This window comes from Cherax quadricarinatus, chromosome 15 (assembly GCF_038502225.1).
Source record: "Cherax quadricarinatus isolate ZL_2023a chromosome 15, ASM3850222v1, whole genome shotgun sequence".
NCBI classification, from domain to species: Eukaryota; Metazoa; Arthropoda; class Malacostraca; order Decapoda; family Parastacidae; genus Cherax; species Cherax quadricarinatus.
Genome location: NC_091306.1, coordinates 28,283,568 through 28,306,715, shown reverse-complemented (window position 1 = coordinate 28,306,715; position 23,148 = coordinate 28,283,568). Strand labels below are relative to the sequence as shown.

The 23,148-nt window shown below is 38.4% G+C and overlaps 1 protein-coding gene across 6 annotated transcripts in view; it reads left to right on the top strand.

The window, feature by feature from the left end:
* The first annotated feature begins 5,650 nt into the window (after positions 1-5,650).
* The window catches only part of Sobp (Sine oculis-binding protein), a 634,366-nt gene continuing 616,868 nt past the window's right edge, over positions 5,651-23,148 (top strand). The window contains exons 1-2 of one of the 6 annotated variants that reach the window (XM_070085243.1): positions 5,651-5,742; positions 6,752-7,115. In XM_070085243.1, the coding sequence (XP_069941344.1) occupies positions 7,032-7,115 (84 nt within the window). In that variant the 5' untranslated portion in view covers positions 5,651-5,742; positions 6,752-7,031. Of the gene's footprint in view, positions 5,789-6,332; positions 7,116-23,148 lie in introns of all 6 variants that reach the window. The other 5 variants (XM_070085242.1, XM_070085238.1, XM_070085241.1 and 2 more) reach the window with 5 other exon arrangements.

Below are 23,148 nucleotides of genomic sequence, written 5' to 3'. Positions count from 1 at the left end.
TATACATGCTGAATTTAGGAAAATTCAAAATTTTCCACAAGCCATATTATAATTGTTATTATTAAATTAAGCACTAAACCCAACAGGAACCATAAAACAGATGTAACACTGATTAAACTCAAACTCGATACATCGATCGAAATTTAGAGTAAAAATTTTGAGTATGTTTCACCGTTTTCCTGAATAGTTCCTTGGAAACCTTGGTCACATTTTCTTGTTGAGGAGTAGGGAAGGGAAGATGTTTGAATTTTGATGTTTGAAACCGAACTACAAGGACATTAACGTTGCATATCACCTGAACATTACCACTCAAGAATTCTTCATTCAGTAAACTAGAAGAAAGATTTTGCATATTTAATATACAGATGACGAGACTAGCTAAAGAGAGAGAAAGACTTCTTGACAGAGTAGTGAACAGAGCAAGATGCCTTATCTCTCACCTGGATAAATCTGTTACTTCCGCAGAGCTTTCATCACCGGAGGGATGTAGGTGCCCTTATTGTTATGTACAAGGTCAATATTGTAAAAAAGTACCACACTTGGCTCCACTCCGAGGACAGAGAGAAGTGAGCTTCTACACAACAAGACGGGCAGCCAGCAGCAACTTCACTCTGACTGTAACCTTCTCCAGAATATCACTTCATCTGAGATCATTTATTCCCAGGATGACTCAAGTCCGGAACATGTTCGTACAGCATAATGATACCAACGAAATAAAGTCAGTTGATCAAATGAAATTGCTGGCCCACAGGTGTCTCCAGCTTCATCCTGTTCCCTGTTTGTATGTCTCATAACAATAAAAAGGCTTTAAAATGAGCTGATGTAGGTAACAGGTCTTAGCTAGTAAATAAAGTTAGGAATCCTTGGTAGCCTTGTAAAGCCCTGTATAAAGAGAGAGAAAAAGAGAGAGTATGTGAAAGACAATACAGAGGAGTTAGTTGGCAAGTCCTCAACGAGGCTATCTGCAGTAACCTATCTACCACTATATATATTAAGAACAATCATGTACGAGTCAAAGATAGAAGAGAGAAAGAGAGAGAGAAAAAGAGAGAAACAGGAGGGAAAAGGCTGTCTAGTGCTGGGTATAGGGTGACTGCTGACCCCATCGTATAGAATTACTTGTGTTGTGTTTGTTGTCACTAGTTTAAAGTTGACAATATAGCGGTGATAAAGGAGAGGTGTCGGGTTGGACCTACACGGCACAACACAAAGAAGTATTGCCTTTTATACACACTAATTCAAGAATTTTGAACCATACTCGATCTGGGTTTATCTTACAGAGATTACTGGTCAGAAATATCTCAACAAAGCCTAAAAAAAATATTGTAGTCTCTCCATTTTTTTACTGCACATACACAGCAACGAAACTAATATAATAAAAATATAATAAAATCATCAGACTCTGGGCTTTTCTTGATCATTTACAACTTTTTCTCAATGCATTTATTCCGCAAATCACAAACTCTGTCACACACAAGTGACTCGTAGATCAGTGATAGTGTTCAGTTACGGTACAATACAAGTTTAATTTCTTTATGCGGTGCAAATCATGTAGTTTACGTGTAATAAAACATTGGTAGGCGCAAAAGAAAGCCATTAGTAAGTAATTCCTTTCAAGTTCAACCTCAGGTCGGGTCGAGACGTAGTTCAGCTGCACATGTTCATTAACTAAGCAGTAGATCTCTTACAGTTAGGAGACTTATAAGTGGCCCACTATGGACACATATGTCAATTTAAAAATGTAAATTAACCTATGATATATATATCAGAATTAAACTAAAAAAAATTGCGTTAGTTTAAGCGAGGTTTCTAAGTTAGTTTTGATCCAAAATAAAAATATATCACTATCAATGAAAAAAAAATATCTATCATTAAGTTGGTCCCTTAAGATTCGCTGTCGCCGGGACGGCTCTTGATCCAAGGATTTTAGTTTACCTCTCCTCCTTTGGATCAAACCTGAATGCATCCCTTTCCCCTCTGCGCTAAGCCCTTTGGGTATAGCGCTTCCCCCACTCCCCCATGAAGGTAATAATTTTCTATCTCATATCATCTTCTGTTTCAGTTAACATCCGTAGGAAGACAAGTCAAGGTTAAACACAGTTAGTGGAGATATATACCGAGATGTTCATATTTGTATATATACTGAGAGTACACAAATAACCCGCACATAGAAGAGAGGAGCTTACGACAATGTTTCGGTCCGACTTGGACCATTTACAAAGCCACACTTTGTAAATGGTCAAAGTCTGACCGAAACTTCATCGTAAGCTCTTCTCATCTATGTGCGGGTTATTTGTGTATTGTTCCAATCGCGGTATTGTGCCTTTTTTGTTATTTATATACTGAGAGTTTATTTATTTTAATTAATGACTGAGGTGGTGAACAGGTTACACGTAACCTTAATGATCCTTGTGTAGTAGATTTAAATCCCATTGACCAACCAATGTTGGGGCGTTAACCCTTTGAGGTTAATAATCCAAATAAAGTCTTCACTAACCCAGCATGCAGGTGTCCTGGATAATTGTCTACTGGGCTTAATTGACAGCCTGAGGAGGTACGAAGATTTAGGCTACACTAGAAAAAAAGTACAATAAAATTAACACTTTCTTTTTAAATAAAACTTGTTAAATTCTTTTACTGCAAGTAAAGACAATGAGCCAGAAATAAGATCTCTTGTCTTTTTCAACAAAAACTCCTAAATGAAAATTATTAAAATTACCCAGTTTATCTCCTATCATGAACTCAAAAAATATCTTATCTCTCGCACCTTGAAGATTGCTGAAAAAGTAACCAAGACGTAAATATTACCAAGAGAGCAAGTACAGTTACACAGTTACCACTCACCATCTTGCATAAACAGTACCTCTGAAAAATCTATTTCTACTTTCATGATTCCTACGAATTTCAACCGACGGTTCCTGCTAATTCCCACTGACAATACCCACGAGTTCCCGCTGATGATTCCTACTAGTATCCACTGATGATTCCCAATGATAATCCCCAAGATATCTTACCGACAATTCTCACGATTTCCCATTGATAAATTTCCATGAGTTCATACCACATCTTGAGGCCTTTGTTGTCGTACTGTTAGTCACACACTGGTTTACTTCTTCCTCGTCTTTATTTAACTTTTAGGTGCCCATGTGTCAAAACAACAGCAAGAGCCCTCGTGTCTAATGACTTCTATATATAACCCGTCCTCACGCCACCAGCGATACTCGTCCTCACAGCCAGTGATATCCGAAAATTATATAAAGCGATTACTGGCGGTATAGAGTCATTCTGTGCCTTGTCCTTCCACAACACCGTAAGAAAGTTGGCAAGAAAATGTGAACTGCGGAAGATCTCAGAGATTTTGAGAGACTCATCTTCCTGGAAAGTAGACCAGCAGAAAGAAATCTAACAGAATACCTACTTCCTTTGTTCTAGTGGATTGGCGAGACCAGAAATGAATGAGATTCTGGTTACTGGGTTCATGATACACACTAAATTACAGGGAGTTGCTGGTAATACTTTTATGTACATGGGGGTCGAAGAAAGGAAGTGCTGTTATTTTTACTCTCTCAAGGCGAAGCGCATGGAGGGTTCAGTAGCGCCGAGATCATTTCTGTGCTGTAAAAGTATGTTGGGTGCGATGATGAGAACGTGATCGACATACCTCACTAGGATACTCCAGCTGAAAGCACACTCTCTCGTCCTTAAGGAACTCCCAGTAGAAATTTGTGAGGATAGTGATGACTGGGGACCCAATGACTATACCCGTCTGCTGCTTGTGAAGTTGGTTAGAGGAGAAACAGCTGTAATTTACAACCCGATGAGGTCTTCGCTCATTCATACCACAGACATTATCACCCGGAACCAGGGGAGTTTCCAGCTGTTGGGACCCCTAGTTAAGTTGTGCAGCCTGAGTGGTAGTGCAAAAAAAAAAGAGAGGATTACAGAGGTCACAACGGGTCTTTGTCAGACACCACTGAGCATTGTTATATCATTAGAATGAAATATTAGTTATTTCGTATTTTACAATTACTTCATATAGTTGTTGAACACCGTATAGTAAGGAATGCAGTCTAAAAAAAATCTTATTACAATAAAAGAATAGACATTTGTAATAACTGGGTTACAGTCCCAATAAAGATAAAATGTGGATGCAAAATGTGGATATAACTTCAAGATTTCAGATATCTTATCATTAACGATAATGTTTTGTCATATCGTGTAAGGTTTGCATGGAGGTGTCTCTCAAAGGTTGTATGTTTGGACACAAAGATATAATGCTCCAGTATATGACCCTGTGTCTCTGTCCACACACTTTTGCATCTTATGTCTTAGTCTTAGTGTAGCAGTAACATCATCCTGTAGTCTACCGACCTTGTTACTTTCTCCATATATATGTTTGATTTGCCATATTTCATTATGATGGACAATGAATCTGCAAGTATTGTTCTTCAAGCTCATTTGCTGGTTCCTTTCTTACAATGTTTCGTAAACTTCTGTTTGAAAGCAAAAACAAAATTTTCCTGACATTCTCTGGTCTCCTGACTTGACATACTCTGGTCTCCTGACATGACATTCTCTGGTCTCCTGACATGACATTCTCTGGTCTCCTGACATGACATACTCTGGTCTCCTGACCTGACATACTCTGGTCTCCTGACCTGACATACTCTGGATCGCATGCTCTTCAGATTATGCCTATGCTTGCCATGCACTTTCTATTAAATTGAATAAACTTGATCTAAAAGAGGAACATTGTCGTGATAAAGATTTTCATTCTGCCATAATGTATTTTTATCAGTTTGTGGGTTTTGCTGCTTCTTTCCCCAGAACAAATCAGTCACAAAAATTTAGCACACATGGGACTAGCTAACCTAAGAACTGTTTTCAGAAACCGTACCCCTCCAGGGAGGTGATGCCGGTGAGGGGTTCTTGATCTAAGGAATTGGGTCTGTACTCCCGTTCTTTGGCTCGAACCTCAGCGTCTCCCAATCCCCCAGCCGATGGGGATTACCTGGCATTCATCTGCTGGAAGGCATTCCGGGGGTCAACGCCCCCCGCAGACCAGTCATTGACCAAGCCTCCTGGTGGATGAGGGCCTACTGGTAGAAACAGCATTTGTTTTATTTAGGCCATTATGGACAACTTATGTTAGACGATCGTGAAGTTCGTTGTGGCAGCATGGAGACCGCATCTTATCTAACATATAAAGAAATTGCCACTGGAATTGGAGGCGATGGAATAAAAGGAGAGACTTAGAAGAGATAAGGCTAGGAGGATATATGATCATGACATGCAAAATAGTAGTACGCACACACGCACGTGAATGTATAAACACGCAAGCACGTACAATACATGCATATGAACATGCAAACACATTCACCCATACACATGCAAACACATTCACCCATACACATATGCAAACATGTACACACATGCACACACGCACACACACACAACACACACAACACACACAAACACACACACACACACATACACACACACACACACACACACACACACACACACACACACACACACACACACACACACACACACACACACACACACAACACACAACACAACACACAACACACAACACAAACACACACACAACACACACAACACACGCACGCACACACACACGCGCACACACAAACACCATCAGTAGTGACCGAGCCAGCACGAGAGACGCACATACTCCCTGCCGCTCTGAGGGACAGTGGTGGTGGTGGTGGTGTTCCCGTATTACTGCTCCTCTGTCTGTGTTCTCATTCACAAGCTGATACTGGTACAACTTTATTACAGAGTTTGTGTACCAGATGATGGCATTACTTCAATGTGGTATAATACGCAGTAGGAAGTTATACATAAAAAAAAAACACGTGAAGTTTACTAAAGTTACTCTAGACGGCTGGTTAAGATTTATTACCCCAACATAACATTGGTTGATGTGCCAGAAATGTTCGATGTGAAAGTTTTTGTGAATCATTGAATTATCTTGCTTATCGATTTTAAATTACTCTCTTCAAGTTGGGTATAATACACTAAGTTGCCTACAGTACCGACTGTCACTGTACAGGATGTTTGCCAGTATTCCTGGAGACAGTTTAACTAATAATTTCAGTGATAACATCAGTAAACAGTTAGGAATATGTAAATTCCGGTAATCTGTAATAGCTAATGCGTTTAAATTTCCATTTACATAACTATGCATAAAATTAAAGTTGTTTATACATTCATTATATCATTTCAATGTCAGTGGAAATTCACCTGCAAATTCTTAATTTATATCACTTCGCGCGTAGATAATAATTAATATGCGTTCTTATTAGATATACTTGGTCGCTTTAAACGACTGGAAATCATTTGATTCTTATATCCAGTCAACAAAATTATAACGTTTCACGAACCATAATAACATACCAATGAACAACTGAAACACAAGTTACATAGAAAATGTGTTGTGCAGAACTTTATGAAGACTTTCGGAAATGTAAATAAATAAGAGTCAAGTAACACATAAAAAAAAAGTGAATAAGAGCTAATGATGCGACAGTTATTTGTGTTAAGAGACTTGAAGTCTTCAGTGACACGGAGGTGCTCTCATTGACGGATCTAACATTCTCAGTGACACGGAGGTGCTCTCATCGACGGATCTAACAATCTCAGTGATACGGAGGTGCTCTCAGTGTAGAACAGTAGTTCCTTAGTGACGGATATGATTTCCTAAGTGCCACTTAAGTACTTTCAGTGACCAACGTGAGGTCCTCAGTGACGCGGAGGTACTACCAGTGGTGGACGTGAGGTCCTCACTGAAACGGAGGTACTACCAGTGGTGGACGTGAGGTCCTCACTGAAACGGAGGTGCTACCAGCGGTGGACGTGAGGTCCTCACTGAAACGGAGGTGCTACCAGTGGTGGACGTGAGGTCCTTACTGAAACGGAGGTGCTACCAGTGGTGGACGTGAGGTCCTCAGTGACACGGAGGTACTCAGAGTGACGGATGTCTTACATCAGTCTCAAGATTTACCATGAGCCGAGACGGCGACCAAAAGAAGAAAAAGCAAAACCAAGTAGCAGGCAAACGAGAGCAACCCGACGATCAGACTATTAAGGTTGGTAGAGAGGGAAACTGGGTCAATTTAAGACTACGACTGTGCACGTTTCTGGAAAGAAAAAATTCCTTGAGTTTGTTTTGGATTTAGAATATGGAGTTCTTCAAATATTTATCTGCTACTATTTTCAGGTTGAACCCTGGTTACATTACAAGGCTTTTGTTAGGTTAGGTTAGGTGAAGTTCGTCAGGAAACAGGACAAGTGTTTCCTGACGCTGGTCTTAGTCAGTCATTGAAGCTTTTGGTCATCTGACCGAGGCTTTTAGCTGGCTTACTGATCCACTCCTTTAGAAACTATGGTCATAGTTTTAACCATTCATTATAAAGACTTATATAAAATTATGTATATTTAAAGTGTCCTTAATCCTCTAGGAATAAATTTTAAAAGTACATTATTCAATATAAATTTTCTGTATAAACAATATTTCTTAACTTCAAAGAAGTAGTTGTGGTGTTTTCAGAGAATTTTGATCGTGTAGGTCACTCAGTGCTCATAGCCGTTATATATATATATATATATATATATATATATATATATATATATATATATATATATATATATATATATATATATATATATATATATATATATATGTATGTATGTATATATATATACATATATATGTAGGTAATGCACAAATAAAAAAAAGAAATTAACAAAGAAAAGCAACACACATAATTGATCAACACAAAAAAATACTATTATACCAAGTTGAAATAAAAACATCAGTTAATATTCTATTAAATTATTAATGCCAAAGTCTCTCCTGAACATTCCCCGAAATCTCTACAGGTACCTCGGTAATTATAAAAATCATGACAAAGATAGAAAACCCTAAGCTGCTAGCAAACTATTAAAATATGAGCCACAGTCAGTGGCATGCCACAAACTACACAGAACGGAGGCAGGAGCACCTGAGAACATGTGACTATAGATGAAATGTGTGTGCCCAGTTCTCATTTGATATATATTTATTTTAAAGTGACGATTCCAATTGAAGGAGGAGGACCAAACACTCACATCATGTAGATCTCCCTATAACTTGCTGTACGTTTGTAGGACTTGCCGGGCTCATCACTTCTCAAGTACATATCAGTAGATATAACCCGTGAAGTTACTAAGGCAACACCAACATAGTCTGGGCACCAACAACACTACATTGTTGTGCCACATGTGGTAACAATCTAACCACCCCTGTATGTTTTGAACCACGGGATGTACAACAACATACTTTCCAGGATGGACAGACACACTGGGAATCTAAGTACTCAGTGATAACAAATAAAATGGAATCCTACAAAGGCATTAATTGTGGTTTTTTTTAAATCTTGTGATGATGGTAATAGTTATACATGTAGTAGCAAAAAAAATAGGTTAAAGTCAATAGATATTTAAACAAAAAAGATTAAAAAAGTCACAGTCATATGGTATTAAGGTTAGTAGAAAAGATAAGATCAACCCTAAAAGTTTCTAAAGTCAACCCTAAAGTTTGTTCCATGCTGTATATATACATATATATATTATAATGACCACGAACGAGTGGTGCTGAATCAATAACAACACTGCGACCAGCTGAGGATTCGAATCCATGTCGTTTTGGCCCTGCCTCGTGGTGAGCGAAAAACCTGTGTGGTCCAATAGGTGAGAGCGTCATGTGATTTTCGCTCACCAAGAGGCAGGGCCAAAACGACATGGGTTCGAATCCTCGGCTAGTTGCAATGTTGTTATTGATATATATATATATATATATATATATATATATATATATATATATATATATATATATATATATATATATGACGTGCCGAATAGGTAAAACTGGTCACTTAGCAAGAACTCATTTAAAGTTAAGTCCTTTCTAAAATATTCTCTTATACGTTTAAAGATATACTTTTTCTTTAAACCTATAAGAGAAAATTTCAGAAAGGACTTAATTTTAAATGAGTTCTTGCTAATTGACCAGTTTTACATATTCAGCACGACATATATATATATATATATATATATATATATATATATATATATATATATATATATATATATATATATATATATATATATATATATATATATTATGACCACGAACGAGTGATGCTGAATCAATATATATATATATATATATATATATATATATATATATATATATATATATATATATATTATGACCACGAACGAGTGATGCTGAATCAATATATATATATATATATATATATATATATATATATATATATATATATATATATATATATATATATATATATATATGTATATATATATATATATATATATATACATATATATATATATATATATATATATATATATATATATATATATATATATATATGCTGGTTTTTTTTTCTTCTTCGGGTACTGTAGCATTAAGGTCACCACCACAGCCACCGCCACCGCCACCGCCGCCGCCTCCGCCACCGCCGCCGCCGCCTCCGCCATCGTCACCGTCGCCGCCGCCGCCGCCGCCGCCGCCGCCGCCGCCGCCGCCGCCGCCGCCGCCGCCGCCACCACTCATCTTTCCTGACACACATGATTCAGCTTCCTCCTCCAGCGAATACAAACTCCACCACAACAACCACGACTCGATGTATATACACGAAAGATATCTCTTTGTATATACACTTAGTGCATTTACGCAGAGGTATGTATATGCACCGAGGTGTGTATGTCATGTGGGTTTTCGATACGTGGATGGGGTAAGAATACTCACGTAGGCTGGTAGTACGTATAATATATATCGGGAAGTATGGGAAGCACCAACAGCCGACCTGTCTCTCTCTGCTGCCTAACTAAGACTGGCCCCATAAGTGCCTACGGGAGGGTGTTTGAAATCCTGCTATGGTCAGCAGCAATATGAATACAGTCAATGATTCACAAAGATGGTTGGTAGTGAGTCATCTACTGGTACACTGGTTACTGGTAACTGGTTACTAGGAACTGGTACTACTACTGAGAACTCGGCGACGCTAACGTATGTCGTCCCGACATACAACTAATACAAACTAGAGACGGCAGGTGTACGGCTTGGGCTGATTCTATACAATGTCAAAGTACACAACAATTGAACATTATAACATACATAAGTAGAATATTGGAATGGAAGCTTATGTAATTGAAACTGTAATAAAACTGTAATGCAATACAAGGTATAATATAGCACAACTCATCGAATGAAACTCAATGTTGGGATTACACAATAGAAGTGATAATGACCTGTAGGAGTGGAGAATGCAGTTAGCTCTTGGCTGTCCTCGTGAAGAGGGACTTGCCAAAACCCTTGTAACAAGTCCAGGGTTGAAAAGACTTTGTTATCTCCGATGTTACATAAAAGATCACCCAGTACAGGAAGTGGGAAGCGATCTGGGATAGTTTTCGCATTTAACTTCCTAAAGTCAATCACTGGGCGCCAAGTACCATCCTTCTTAGGTACTAGGATCAAGGGCGCATTCCAAGGTGAATTGCTAAGTGCAATAACTCCATCATCAAGCATTTGATTGATCAATTCTTCTGCGACAGCAACTTGTGAATGAGGCATTCTGTACGCAGGTATATAGATAGGTCTAGTACCAGGTTCAAGTGGAATATGATGGGACAATAAGTTCGTTATACCCATCTTCTCACCTGGTAAGGCAATGGCTTTACGACGTTTGTTCAACAGAGTCAACAAACGCTTGACTTCATCTGGGAAGTCAGTGGGAGCTATGTCTTTCTCCTAAACTGGTGGAACAGATTGATCCAGTGAAGTGGATGAGGTCTCCCCGGTAGAAATAGCACCGACCCACTCGAAGTGTGTATATTCAAGAAGAAGTATATTTCTCTCTGTGTATATACACCAAGAAGTTTGTATCTCTTAGTATATATATATATATATAAACCCCATATAGATATATATATATATATATATATATATATATATATATATATATATATATATATGCATTATATATATATATATATATATATATATATATATATATATATATATATATATATATGTATAATATATATATATATATATATATATATATATATATATATATATATATATATATATATATATACATTGAGTTTAATTCCCACTTTAGTGATTAAAGCTTCCTTGGTGTTTGGAGGGAGGTGGCATTAAAAACATTAGGATAGGTGGTAATGTTGTCAGGAAACAGGACAAGTGTTTCCTGACATGGGTCTTAAGTTTCCTGACACGGGTCTTAAGTTTCCTGACACGGGTCTTAAGTTTCCTGACACGGGTCTTAAGTTTCCTGACACGGGACTAAAGTTTCCTGACACGGGACTTAAGTTTCCTGACACGGGTCTTAAGTTTCCTGACACGGGTCTTAAGTTTCCTGACACGGGTCTTAAGTTTCCTGACACGGGTCTTAAGTTTCCTGACACGGGTCTTAAGTTTCTTGACACGGGTCTTAAGTTTCCTGACACGGGACTTAAGTTTCCTGACACGGGTCTTAAGTTTCCTGACACGGGTCTTAAGTTTCCTGACACGGGTCTTAAGTCATACAATGACCCGCAACTACATTAAAAACATCATGCAGTCGTAGGCTTTAAATGTAACTAACGATGCCTTAGTATGTTAGGTAAAAGGGCACAAGTTCAACTAATGCGACGTTTTACTGTGGCAACGTTTCGCTCTCCAGGAGCTTTGTCAAGCCGCTACATAATGTCTTGATAAAGCTCCTGGAGAGCAAAACGTTGCCACAGTAAAATGTCGCATTAGTTGCACTTATGTTCTTTTACCTAACATATTAATGGTAATTTTACCAACATTATTAGAATTAATTTACTACTATAACAGCCCCTGATAAACCAAGTATAGAAAGAGCTTAAATACATCTACACCATTTCATGCAATAACTAAATATTTGGTTATTTCATGAATTGATGTAGACGTATTTAAGCTCTTTCTACACTTCCTTTATCAGGGACTGTTATACTAGACAAGAGATCAGAGGTAATGTGGCCCCTGGTATGGTCTTAATAAACCATACCACGGGCGGGGATAGAACCCGCGATCAGAGAGTCTCAAAACTCCAGACCTACTCTCTGATCGCGGGTTTTATCCCCGCCCGTGGTATGGTTTGGTTGCAATCGTGTCAGTACGATTTCGTGAGTCATGGTCATAACATTTCCCCGACCAAGTTTCCTGTTTTTTTTAAATTAAAAATACGAAAAATGGTAAGCTGATATTTGTTTTTCTTGCAAGTACTCGAACATTAAGAAGGTTCAGTAACTGAGAGAGTTACATTTTGTACCTAAGGGAAAAAAGTATCAAATTATTTTTCTATATCATCGTTTTTAAAAATTAAAACTAAACTATTTCAGAGCTCCCCAACTGAAGTTAAAACTTAATCCAAACACAAAATGAACTTAAATCTTCCTTTCCAAACACTTTCTTCCATTCACCCCAAATTTATGCACCCTCGTAGTCAATTTACGTTGCTTCATCCCTTTTTAAAGTATCAAATCATTTCAACAACAATTCCTCACTCACAAACGTATTGGCACCATTATATTCTAATACTTTACTTCTTTTTTTTTACATCCATTGACAAACTTTCTTTTTTCCCCACAGAATCCTCAGGACCACGACTACTTTCTTACTGATATACAGTTTGTGATTTTCTTTGTCACACACAGAAACCTCTGCAGAGACATTCACTCTCAAATATAGATATACATTAATTTCATACTCCCTCCAGTCGTACAGTCTGTCACTTTCGATGCCATTAATAAAAGAAACAATTGTGACAACTTCTCTGAATCGAGTCGAGTCTCTGAATCATGTTCATTATATTTTAAGCCCACACATCACCTACACTAATATTTACTTCTTTTACGACCCCCATCTATTAAACAATTAGCTCCCACAGTGACATCACGCATCCGCCGCTACACAGTCCGATAAAGGTGGCTACCGTGTCCCATAAATACAGCTCCATTAAAATATAACAGGTTTTGCGTTATGGAAAAGGAACAGTATGGAGTAAGGTACTGGAGACTTGAAGCTGATCGCAAGAGGCATTCAAGTCACCGCATGGAAACTAATATCCCACTTTCTGTAATAAGAATGGCATCTACACAACCCAAAACCAATCTCAATTTTCCATTTAAGATTCACAGGCTTTGAAGGTTTAAAGCTAATCAGAAGAGGCATTCTCTAATTATGATCTAGAAACTAATTAAAACTTACATATTTGTCTAACAATACGAAGCTTTCTCTGCGTCAAACAGTACCCCACTGTGTTTTTAAATAAAATTTAGTGCTGGTACCTTCATACTGTGTATATAGAATCTGTAATTGAGAAGCAGTCACATTTATGGTTTGAAAACAATTAGGTGGCTCTTCAGTTATTGGAGAGAAACCTTTATTAAACTGGAAAATTAATACAAACCACAACAACAATGTGACCTTTCCTTAGATCACAACCCATCACAACTAAATGTTTGAAGCCGTGAAGAAGATGCGTTCTCCAGTAATTGCATAAAATCCAACAATCTTAAATTTATTTATTATGTTTGTAAATCTGTAAAATTTCCCTTACACAGCTAATCTTAATGGGTGTCATCCTGTCGAAGATTCAAATAATTCAGATGAAGCATACTCAAGTTATTTCATTAAAAAATAACACAACTTTAAAAACATAACAATTCAAATGTTCTACATAAGAGATATACAGTGTTGAAAGTTTGAGGCTGAACAGAAGAGGCTTTCGTAAATTATTGTATGGGAACCAAAATCAGGAATGGTTTCATAAAAGTACCAAAACGGCCACCAGTTCATCGTAACAGTTGCATCAGTATTTCTATATACCTCACCAGTCCACTGTTAAAAATCTGAAGCCGATTAGACCATTCCTTTGGGAATGAAAAAAATAAAACACTCGTTGAATATATTTTTCAGTTTTCTTTTCAAAGTTATATTGCATTTAAAAATGTCTACAATTCTGGAGGATTTTTTTTTTTTAAAAACTTGAATTATCATTCCTTTTAAGAGCCACTAGACAAGTACTGCTGAAAGGTCGAAATAAATTGCAAACTGGCATCTACACAGACAAATAATTATCCACTACATTATTTAGGTCAGATATAGACGTTAAAAGATTGAAGCCAATCATAAGCTTTTAAAAGTAATTGAGTGAAAATCATTAAAATTTTAATTTTTTTAATAAAAATGTCACTACTTGTGACACGCAATTGTGTCGGGTTTGAAGCCGATCAGTAAAGACATTCTAAGGTTATAACAGAGTAACCAGTTTGCTTTATAAAATTAGTAAATTAAGAATTTACATCCCAGTAACATAGTAAACCATCCATACATGAAAACATCATCGATGGTTGGTTGGTTAATTGCGTTTAACTCATTTTGACTTATGAGGGTCATTAAAGTTAAATGTAATATATATATATATATATATATATATATATATATATATATATATATATATATATATATATATATATATATATATATATATATATATATATATATATATATATATTAGATAGGAGTGAATGGAGACCAATGGTTTTTGTGACCTGATGAGCTGTTGGAGTGTGAGCAGGGTAATTTTTATGAAGGGGTTAAGGGAAACCAGTTAGCCGGACTTTGAGTCCTGGAAGTGAGAAGCACAATGCCAGCAATATCCCAAACGCCTTCTTTTAAGAAGGCGTTTGGGATATTGACAGTTTGTAGGGACACCTAAACTGCAGTATCTGGGCGCCTTTGCAAAGACACTGATTATGTATTAGTGATGGTGAGGTTGTTGAACCACACGGAACCCAAAATCTGAAATGACTTCATAAAAGTGAGAAAAGTACACCTACCCTTCCTAATAGCTACATGAACCTTCCTCGAATTATAGTTCACCAACAATGAAAATTTGAAGCCGATAAGAATAGGCATTCTGAAGTTATTAACGAAAACCTTTGAAGAAAAAATGATAAACATTTTTGGTCTTCTCTGCTGGAGACACAATTATCCTAGTACATAATTTTATATGGTATTCTTAATGGACATATTCTCCTGCGATTAGTACTCTCACTCTTGTCTCCTTTTCCCCTTATATATGCTCACTGCTGATCCTTAAGTACCTTCCCTTCCGTCATACATATATTTAGAAAATGCCATAAAGTACGACCCGGGTTAGGAAACAATTTTCATGTTTCCTGACGAATTATACATAACCGAACTTAACAAATGCACCATCCATTCCAAAACAGTTTCTCCACAATCTTTCACCAAGTAGGGAAATAGTTATTTACTGCTTCCACCATCTTCTCCATCTTCATCTCCAACTCCTGTCTCGTACCACATACGTGAAATCGATGCCTCTATCATTCTCCACAATTAACAGCTTTTCAGTTTATTTTCTGTCTCTTTAATAACTCCATTTCCCCATATAACATATTACAGTTTACACTCTTACATGTTTAGTTCCTTTCATGGTTCTCTCGATCTATTTCTCTTTCTAAAACTGTTGATTCTCATCAACATTGTTCCATGGTATGAAACAATATTGTTTCATACCATGGAACAATGCTCTTCTCCAGACTGAGGGACTGACCACCTCAAAACTTTAAGGGTGATGGACTGATTACATCGTCTTCAAGTATCTTCTGCTTCTATCAACTTTTCTGTACTCGACTGAAGAAGCCTACTGTGTAGGCGAAACGTTTCGAAATAAAGATACCTAACTGTTGCATATGTGTCTTACCTAACAACATTTGCCGAGAAATACCAAGTTTTTTATCTGCTCTTCCTCGCTAATCTTTTAACTATTTTTTTCTTTAATCACCTTATCTCAATCGTCCTTACATTATTTTTACTTTGTAAAAATGTTTCATTAGGTTTATCTCTATTAAAACCCATTTTTACGTCGTTATTAAACCAGTCATTCCTCTCCCAACCATCACCCAGCCTCATGTAACCACAAACCTTTTCTGGAAGCTCTCACATCATTCGTAAATCTACATATTACCTCATCTTCCTTATTATAAATGCTCTGGAAAACGTACAAAGGAGGATGACAAAGATGATCCCATGTATCAGAAATCTTCCCTATGAGGATAGACTGAAGGCCCTGACTCTGCACTCTCTAGAAAGACGTAGAATTAGGGGGGATATGATTGAGGTGTATAAATGGAAAACAGGAATAAATAAAGGGGATGTAAATAGCGTGCTGAAAATTTCCAGCCGAGACAGGGCTCGCAGCAATGGTTTCAAGTTGGAAAAGTTCAGATTCAGGCAGAACGTAGGAAAACACTGGTTTGGTAATGGAGTTGTGTATGAGTGGAACAAACTCCCGAGTACTCTCATAAAAACTAAGACGTTGTGTAGTTTTAAAAATAGGTTGGATAAATACATGAGTGGGTGTGGGTGGGTGTGAGTTGGACTTGACTAGCTTGGGATACCAGGTCTGGTGCCGTGCTCCTTCCTTAAGTGGAAGTGACTGACCGTGGGTGGATGGACCTGCTTCGCATGGGTCAGTAGGCATATTGCAGTGTTCCTTCTTTCTTATGCTCTTATGTTCTTATTACTTGCCTTTACTCAAGCCCAGCTTTCTTCTGACATTTGGTCAGACCTTTCACTAACCATCCCCTTCTTTCTCTTTTCTTCTACCCACTAACACTATTTTCCCGTACTCCCTCACACTCTATAACTTAAATAATGATGTGACGTATAAGTCGCTCCTCCAAGACCTGTACATTAATAAGTAATTGAAATATAGCATAGTCGGCAAGTGATATAAAGAAACATGCAGTATAAAGGCCTTTTATTAGTACATTTCACCTATAAAAGGCTTTATTTCTCAAGTACTTGGCAAGGCCTCATACCCTGTACATTGCGTCATGGAATCAAGAAACACTTGTTATCTCAATAGATTCAAAATTCTCTAAACATTCACTCTACACTTCTCCGAGCCCCCCCCCCCCCCACTCCCAATCTATCTATCTATATAACTCCTCATATGTTTTTGCAAAAAACGGTATAATTCTGATATTTAAATATTTATACTTTCCACATTTGTTAACATTACAGACTAAACGAGGACCAGTAAGGCTGCATGTCACTTGCTCACCTCCAGAGAAGAATACTTTAATCCCACCTAAGTGGTGATGATTAAACTCTCAGCATTTATACTGGATCTACACTTCATGATGGAAATATCCTGTGATATATCCCTCAAAATCTGTTTAAAACCAATCATGTCTACCTTCATGTCTACCTTCATTCCTTAAAAATGTATAAGAGTAACCTTTCAGTATATATACACCGAGAGGCACATACCTCTAGGTGTGTTTGTTCATGTTGCTAAGATGGTGATTCGTCAGGAAACAGGACAAGTGTTTCCTCTTTGGGGATTAGTGTGGACGGTTACAAAGCATGGCTTGCTTCTGCAGTGTTTTAAAAATTGAGGTTGGAGAGTTGAAGGAGGAGGTTTTGCTTCTCCAGGAGGAGATTAGGAGGCTGAAGGTCCACCTCAATGGGTCTGGGAGAGAGTGTGAGGTGGCTGGAGTTGTGGGGAATGAGGCTTCTAGCAGTGAGGTGCAGTCTGTCTCTCGCTGTGAGGAGGCTGTAGTTGGGGAGGTAGCAACGGCTACCAGCAGTGAGGTGCAGTCCAGCACCTGCTACAAGTGGCGAGTGGTTCACAGTAATGGAAGGCGCATCAGACTAAGGAAAGTTAAGAGTGAAGATCTGAAGGTAGGAAATCGCTTCTCTGTTCTTCAGGATGAATGTACTTCAGTGGCCAGTGAAGGTAAGGGTACTACTGCCCCTGCTAATGGAGGTAAGCGCATTCTTGTGGTTGGTGACTCTCAGGTAAGATATATTGACCGTGCTTTTTGTAATAGGAATAAGAAGATGAGAGATAGAGTGTGCTTCCCTGGAGCTGGTGTTGGGGACATTGTCAACAGGCTGGATAATATCATGTCAGGTAATGGGAACAAGCCCATTATCTGTCTCAGTGCTGGTGGAAATGATATTGGGAAGGGTAGGAGAGAAGAGCTGCTAGATAAGTACAGGTCAGCTATAGATTTCATTAAGTCTAAGGGAGGGATCCCAATCATATGTAGCATCTTGCCTAGAAGGGGAGTAGGAAATGAATGGTTGTCTAGGGCAATTGGTGTAAATTGCTGGCTAGACAGATACTGCAAGGAACTTGCAATCCCATTCATTGACAACTGGAACAACTTTTATGGCAAACATGATATGTATGCAAGGGATGGGGTACATCTCTCTGGGGCTGGGGTGGTAGCACTTGCAGACTCGATTGAGAAGGCCATTGGTGAAATGCCTATGATTTTAAACTGATGGAAGATAGAGGTATGGGTGTGTGTGTGGGAAACAAGCAGGTTGCAACACTTGGGTTGGAAACAGTAAATGTATAAAAGGCATTCAGCATGAAGTTATAAATAAAGACAATAGATCAGGTCAGCAAACAAAGGGGGACAGCAGAGGGCAGCAAGGGACTAGCTCCCTTAAGGTTTACTATACTAATAGCAGGAGTGTAAGAAATAAGATAGATGAGCTAAGATTAATTGCAAGTGCAGGAAACATAGATATTATTGCTATAACAGAGACCTGGCTCAATCTGAAAGATAGAGAGATGCCCTCTGAATGTCACATACAAGGCTATAAATTTTTCCACACTGACAGGGTCAACAGGAAAGGTGGTGGAGTAGCGATGTATGTCAGAGACAATTTAAATTGTTGTGTTAGACAAGATATTAAATTAGAAGCGTCAGCCACTGAATCTGTTTGGTTACAGCTTCTCGAGGGCCGAGAAAAACTAATTTTGGGTGTGATTTACAGGGCCCCAAATCTTGATAAGGAGTGCAGTAAACTTCTATGGGACGAAATTCGTAAGGCATCTACATATGAAAATGTTGTGCTAATGGGAGATTTCAACTATAGACAGATTGACTGGAGCAATTTGACAGGAAATTTAGAGTCAGGTGACTTTCTTGATACGATCCAGGATTGTTTTTTAAAACAGTTTGTGACAGAGCCAACTAGGGGAAATAACCTCCTTGACTTGGTTCTTGCCAGTAGGGAAACACTAATTAATAATCTTGAGGTTAATGATGAGCTTGGGGAAAGTGATCACAAATCACTCAGTTTTAATATATCATGGAATTCCCCTAATAATGGCAATCAAGTCTCCGTCCCTGACTTTCGCTTGGCTGATTTCATAGGACTGAAAAATTACTTAGGTGGGCTGAACTGGAATGACCTGACTAAGGGTCAGGTAGGTGGTGATGGTTGCCGATATGATGCTTTCCAGGGCATAGTTCTAGCTGCTCAGTCAAATTATGTTCCAAATAGGGAAATCAGATCAAACAAAAATGATCCTAAATGGATGAACAATAGATTAAAATATCTGATTGGTCAAAAGAGAGGCATATATAGACAAATCAAAAGAGGAGAGGGGCAATTGAGAAATCGATATATTCAGTTAAAGAGAGAAATAAAAAAGGGAATTAGAAAAGCAAAAAGAGATTATGAGGTTAAAGTTGCAAGAGAATCGAAGACTAACCCAAAAGGATTCTTTCAGGTATACAGAAGTAAGATCAGGGACAAGATAGGCCCACTCAAAAGTTCCTCGGGTCAGCTCACTGACAGTGATAAGGAAATGTGTAGAATTTTTAACACATACTTCCTCTCAGTTTTTACACAGGAGGATACCAGCGATATTCCAGTAATGATAAATTATGTAGAACAGGACGATAATAAACTGTGCACTATTAGGGTCACAAGTGACATGGTCCTTAGGCAAATAGATAAATTAAAACCTAACAAATCCCCAGGCCCTGATGAACTGTATGCAAGGGTTCTAAAGGAATGTAAAGAGGAGCTTAGCACACCTTTGGCTAATCTTTTCAACATATCACTACAAACTGGCATGGTGCCAGATAAGTGGAAAATGGCAAATGTGATACCTATTTTCAAAACAGGTGACAGGTCCTTAGCTTCGAACTATAGACCAATAAGCCTAACCTCCATAGTGGGAAAATTTATGGAATCAATAATTGCCGAGGCAGTTCGTAGCCACCTTGAAAAGCATAAATTAATCAACGAATCTCAGCATGGTTTTACAAAGGGGCGTTCCTGCCTTACGAATTTATTAACTTTTTTCACTAAGGTATTTGAGGAGGTAGATCATGGTAATGAATATGATATTGTGTATATGGACTTCAGTAAGGCTTTTGACAGGGTCCCACATCAGAGACTATTGAGGAAAATTAAAGCACATGGAATAGGAGGAGAAATTTTTTCCTGGATAGAGGCATGGTTGACAAATAGGCAGCAGAGAGTTTGCATAAATGGGGAGAAATCAGAGTGGGGAAGCGTCACGAGCGGTGTTCCACAGGGGTCAGTGTTGGGCCCCCTGCTGTTCACAATCTACATAAACGACATAGATGAGGGCATAAAGAGCGACATCGGCAAGTTTGCCGATGACACCAAAATAGGCCGTCGAATTCATTCTGACGAGGACATTAGAGCACTCCAGGAAGATTTGAATAGACTGATGCAGTGGTCGGAGAAGTGGCAGATGCAGTTTAATATAGACAAATGCAAAGTTATAAATGTTGGACAGGACAATAACCATGCCACATATAAACTAAATAATGTAGATCTTAATATTACGGATTGCGAAAAAGATTTAGGAGTTCTGGTTAGCAGTAATCTGAAACCAAGACAACAGTGCATAAGTGTTCGCAATAAAGCTAATAGAATCCTTGGCTTCATATCAAGAAGCATAAATAATAGGAGTCCTCAGGTTGTTCTTCAACTCTATACATCCTTGGTTAGGCCTCATTTAGATTATGCTGCACAGTTTTGGTCACCGTATTACAGAATGGATATAAATTCTCTGGATGATGACAAAGTTGATCCCATGTATCAGAAACCTTCCCTATGAGGATAGACTAAGGGCCCTGAATCTGCACTCTCTAGAAAGACGTAGAATTAGGGGGGATATGATTGAGGTGTATAAATGGAAGACAGGAATAAATAAAGGGGATGTAAATAGTGTGCTGAAAATATCTAGCCTAGACAGGACTCGCAGCAATGGTTTTAAGTTGGAAAAATTCAGATTCAGGAAGGATATAGGAAAGTACTGGTTTGGTAATAGAGTTGTGGATGAGTGGAACAAACTCCCAAGTACTGTTATAGAGGCCAGAACGTTGTGTAGCTTTAAAAATAGGTTGGATAAATACATGAGTAGATGTGGGTGGGTGTGAGTTAGACCTGATAGCTTGTGCTACCAGGTCCGTTGCCGTGTTCCTCCCTTAAGTCAATGTGACCTGACCTGACTAGGTTGGGTGCATTGGCTTAAGCCGGTAGGAGACTTGGACCTGCCTCGCATGGGCCAGTAGGCCTTCTGCAGTGTTCCTTCGTTCTTATGTTCTTATGTTCTTATGTTCTTATGTTCCTGACACAAGTCTAAATCATAGGATGACCCGTTACTAGCAGGTTGTAACTGATTTTAGTACGTTCGTCAGGACAGAGTCCTGACACAAGTCTTAATCTTTCGACGACCCTTTTTTTTTTATTAGTAGGTTGTAAGGCTAGGTTAGGTAAGATGCGTCAGGAAACACGACAAGTGCTTTCTAACATTGGTCTTGGTCAGATGTTGACCCGCCACTGGAGTTTATGGTCATCTGACAAAGGCCTTCCACTGGCTTACCCTTTCTAAAAATTATTTTTTTTTAGTCGTAGTAAGATGTAAGGCGTTAACTGTCTTAATGGTCCAGACTGAGAATTTGGGTCTCACGTAATTATCAACCTACATATCAAATATGCAATTTAGAATGTCACTCAAAATGTTCCCATGTAAGGCTTCGTATTTCTCACAGTTTTTAACCTCTCAGTAAAAAAAAAAGAAAAAAAAATGAAAAATATGAGTTAAGCCACGAGTGGTTGAAGTAGCCAGTCTTGGTGAAATATTCCCTACTACCCCCCTCACCCCCAGTGGGTCCTTACCTGTGAGTCCCTTCAGTTCAGTTCACATTTCCTTTAATAAATGTCCGAACTGTACATAAGTGTTTTTATTCATAGTCGTTAATTGTTGCAGTGTCACACCGAGAGGTGCAACGTCCCTCTTTACCTCCTGCTCGAGCACTCAGCCCTAGTTATACTCGGTTGACTCAGCACTCCATAGTTCAGGGAATTATAACACTAAAGAAATGGTATACAAATAAATAGGGGAATACAGTTATTTCTTACACAATGACAGTATGGGAAATGCAAAATTACGGGCTAAGTACTATTGCTAGGTTACTGAAAGGGCATATGATGTAACACCATTAGGGGGTTATGATACGATATATTATACAACTCTGAGAAAGGTATATGCAAATATAATGACTGAATCTACACTTAGTGGTCCACTGTCTTCATATCTAAGCCTCTACTTGGATGAAACAGCACCCATTTCAGAGGTAGCGTGTCTCAAAAAGGTCTCCCAAGACTGTGGACCTACACCCGGGTCGCTGAAGGTTTCGCCCGTTGTGCGCGTCCTTTGAGAGCCAAGGTTTGACTTCTGTTTATGTAACTACCTCATTACCCGACAATGAAGGCACAAGGAACTCTTACTGACACTAATTATTTCGCCAATGAAAATCCATTCTAAACACCAGCCATCCTGTGTCTAGTCTTTAAAGTGGAAGCGACCTTTCATGACAGGGCTGCAGGAAATTATACCTCAGTATACTTACTAGTCTGTAGACTGACTGATACATATCTTGATGTGGCCTGCACACAATGGTGAATCTAAAAACTGGCCCTTGGGCAAGACCAGTAAAACCTGAGTATTGACGACAATTGCGCAATTTCTAACACAGTACAGGTAATACTGATGTACCTGGAGTATTCCTGTGTAATATGTGGCTTACTTAAAGTGTGGGTGGTTGAACTAGGTCCAGTGTTAAGGTTTACTATGCGATGACTCCTTGAACTTGAAGGGGTTTGCTACAGGATTGTTACAGCGTCTGATGTGAATG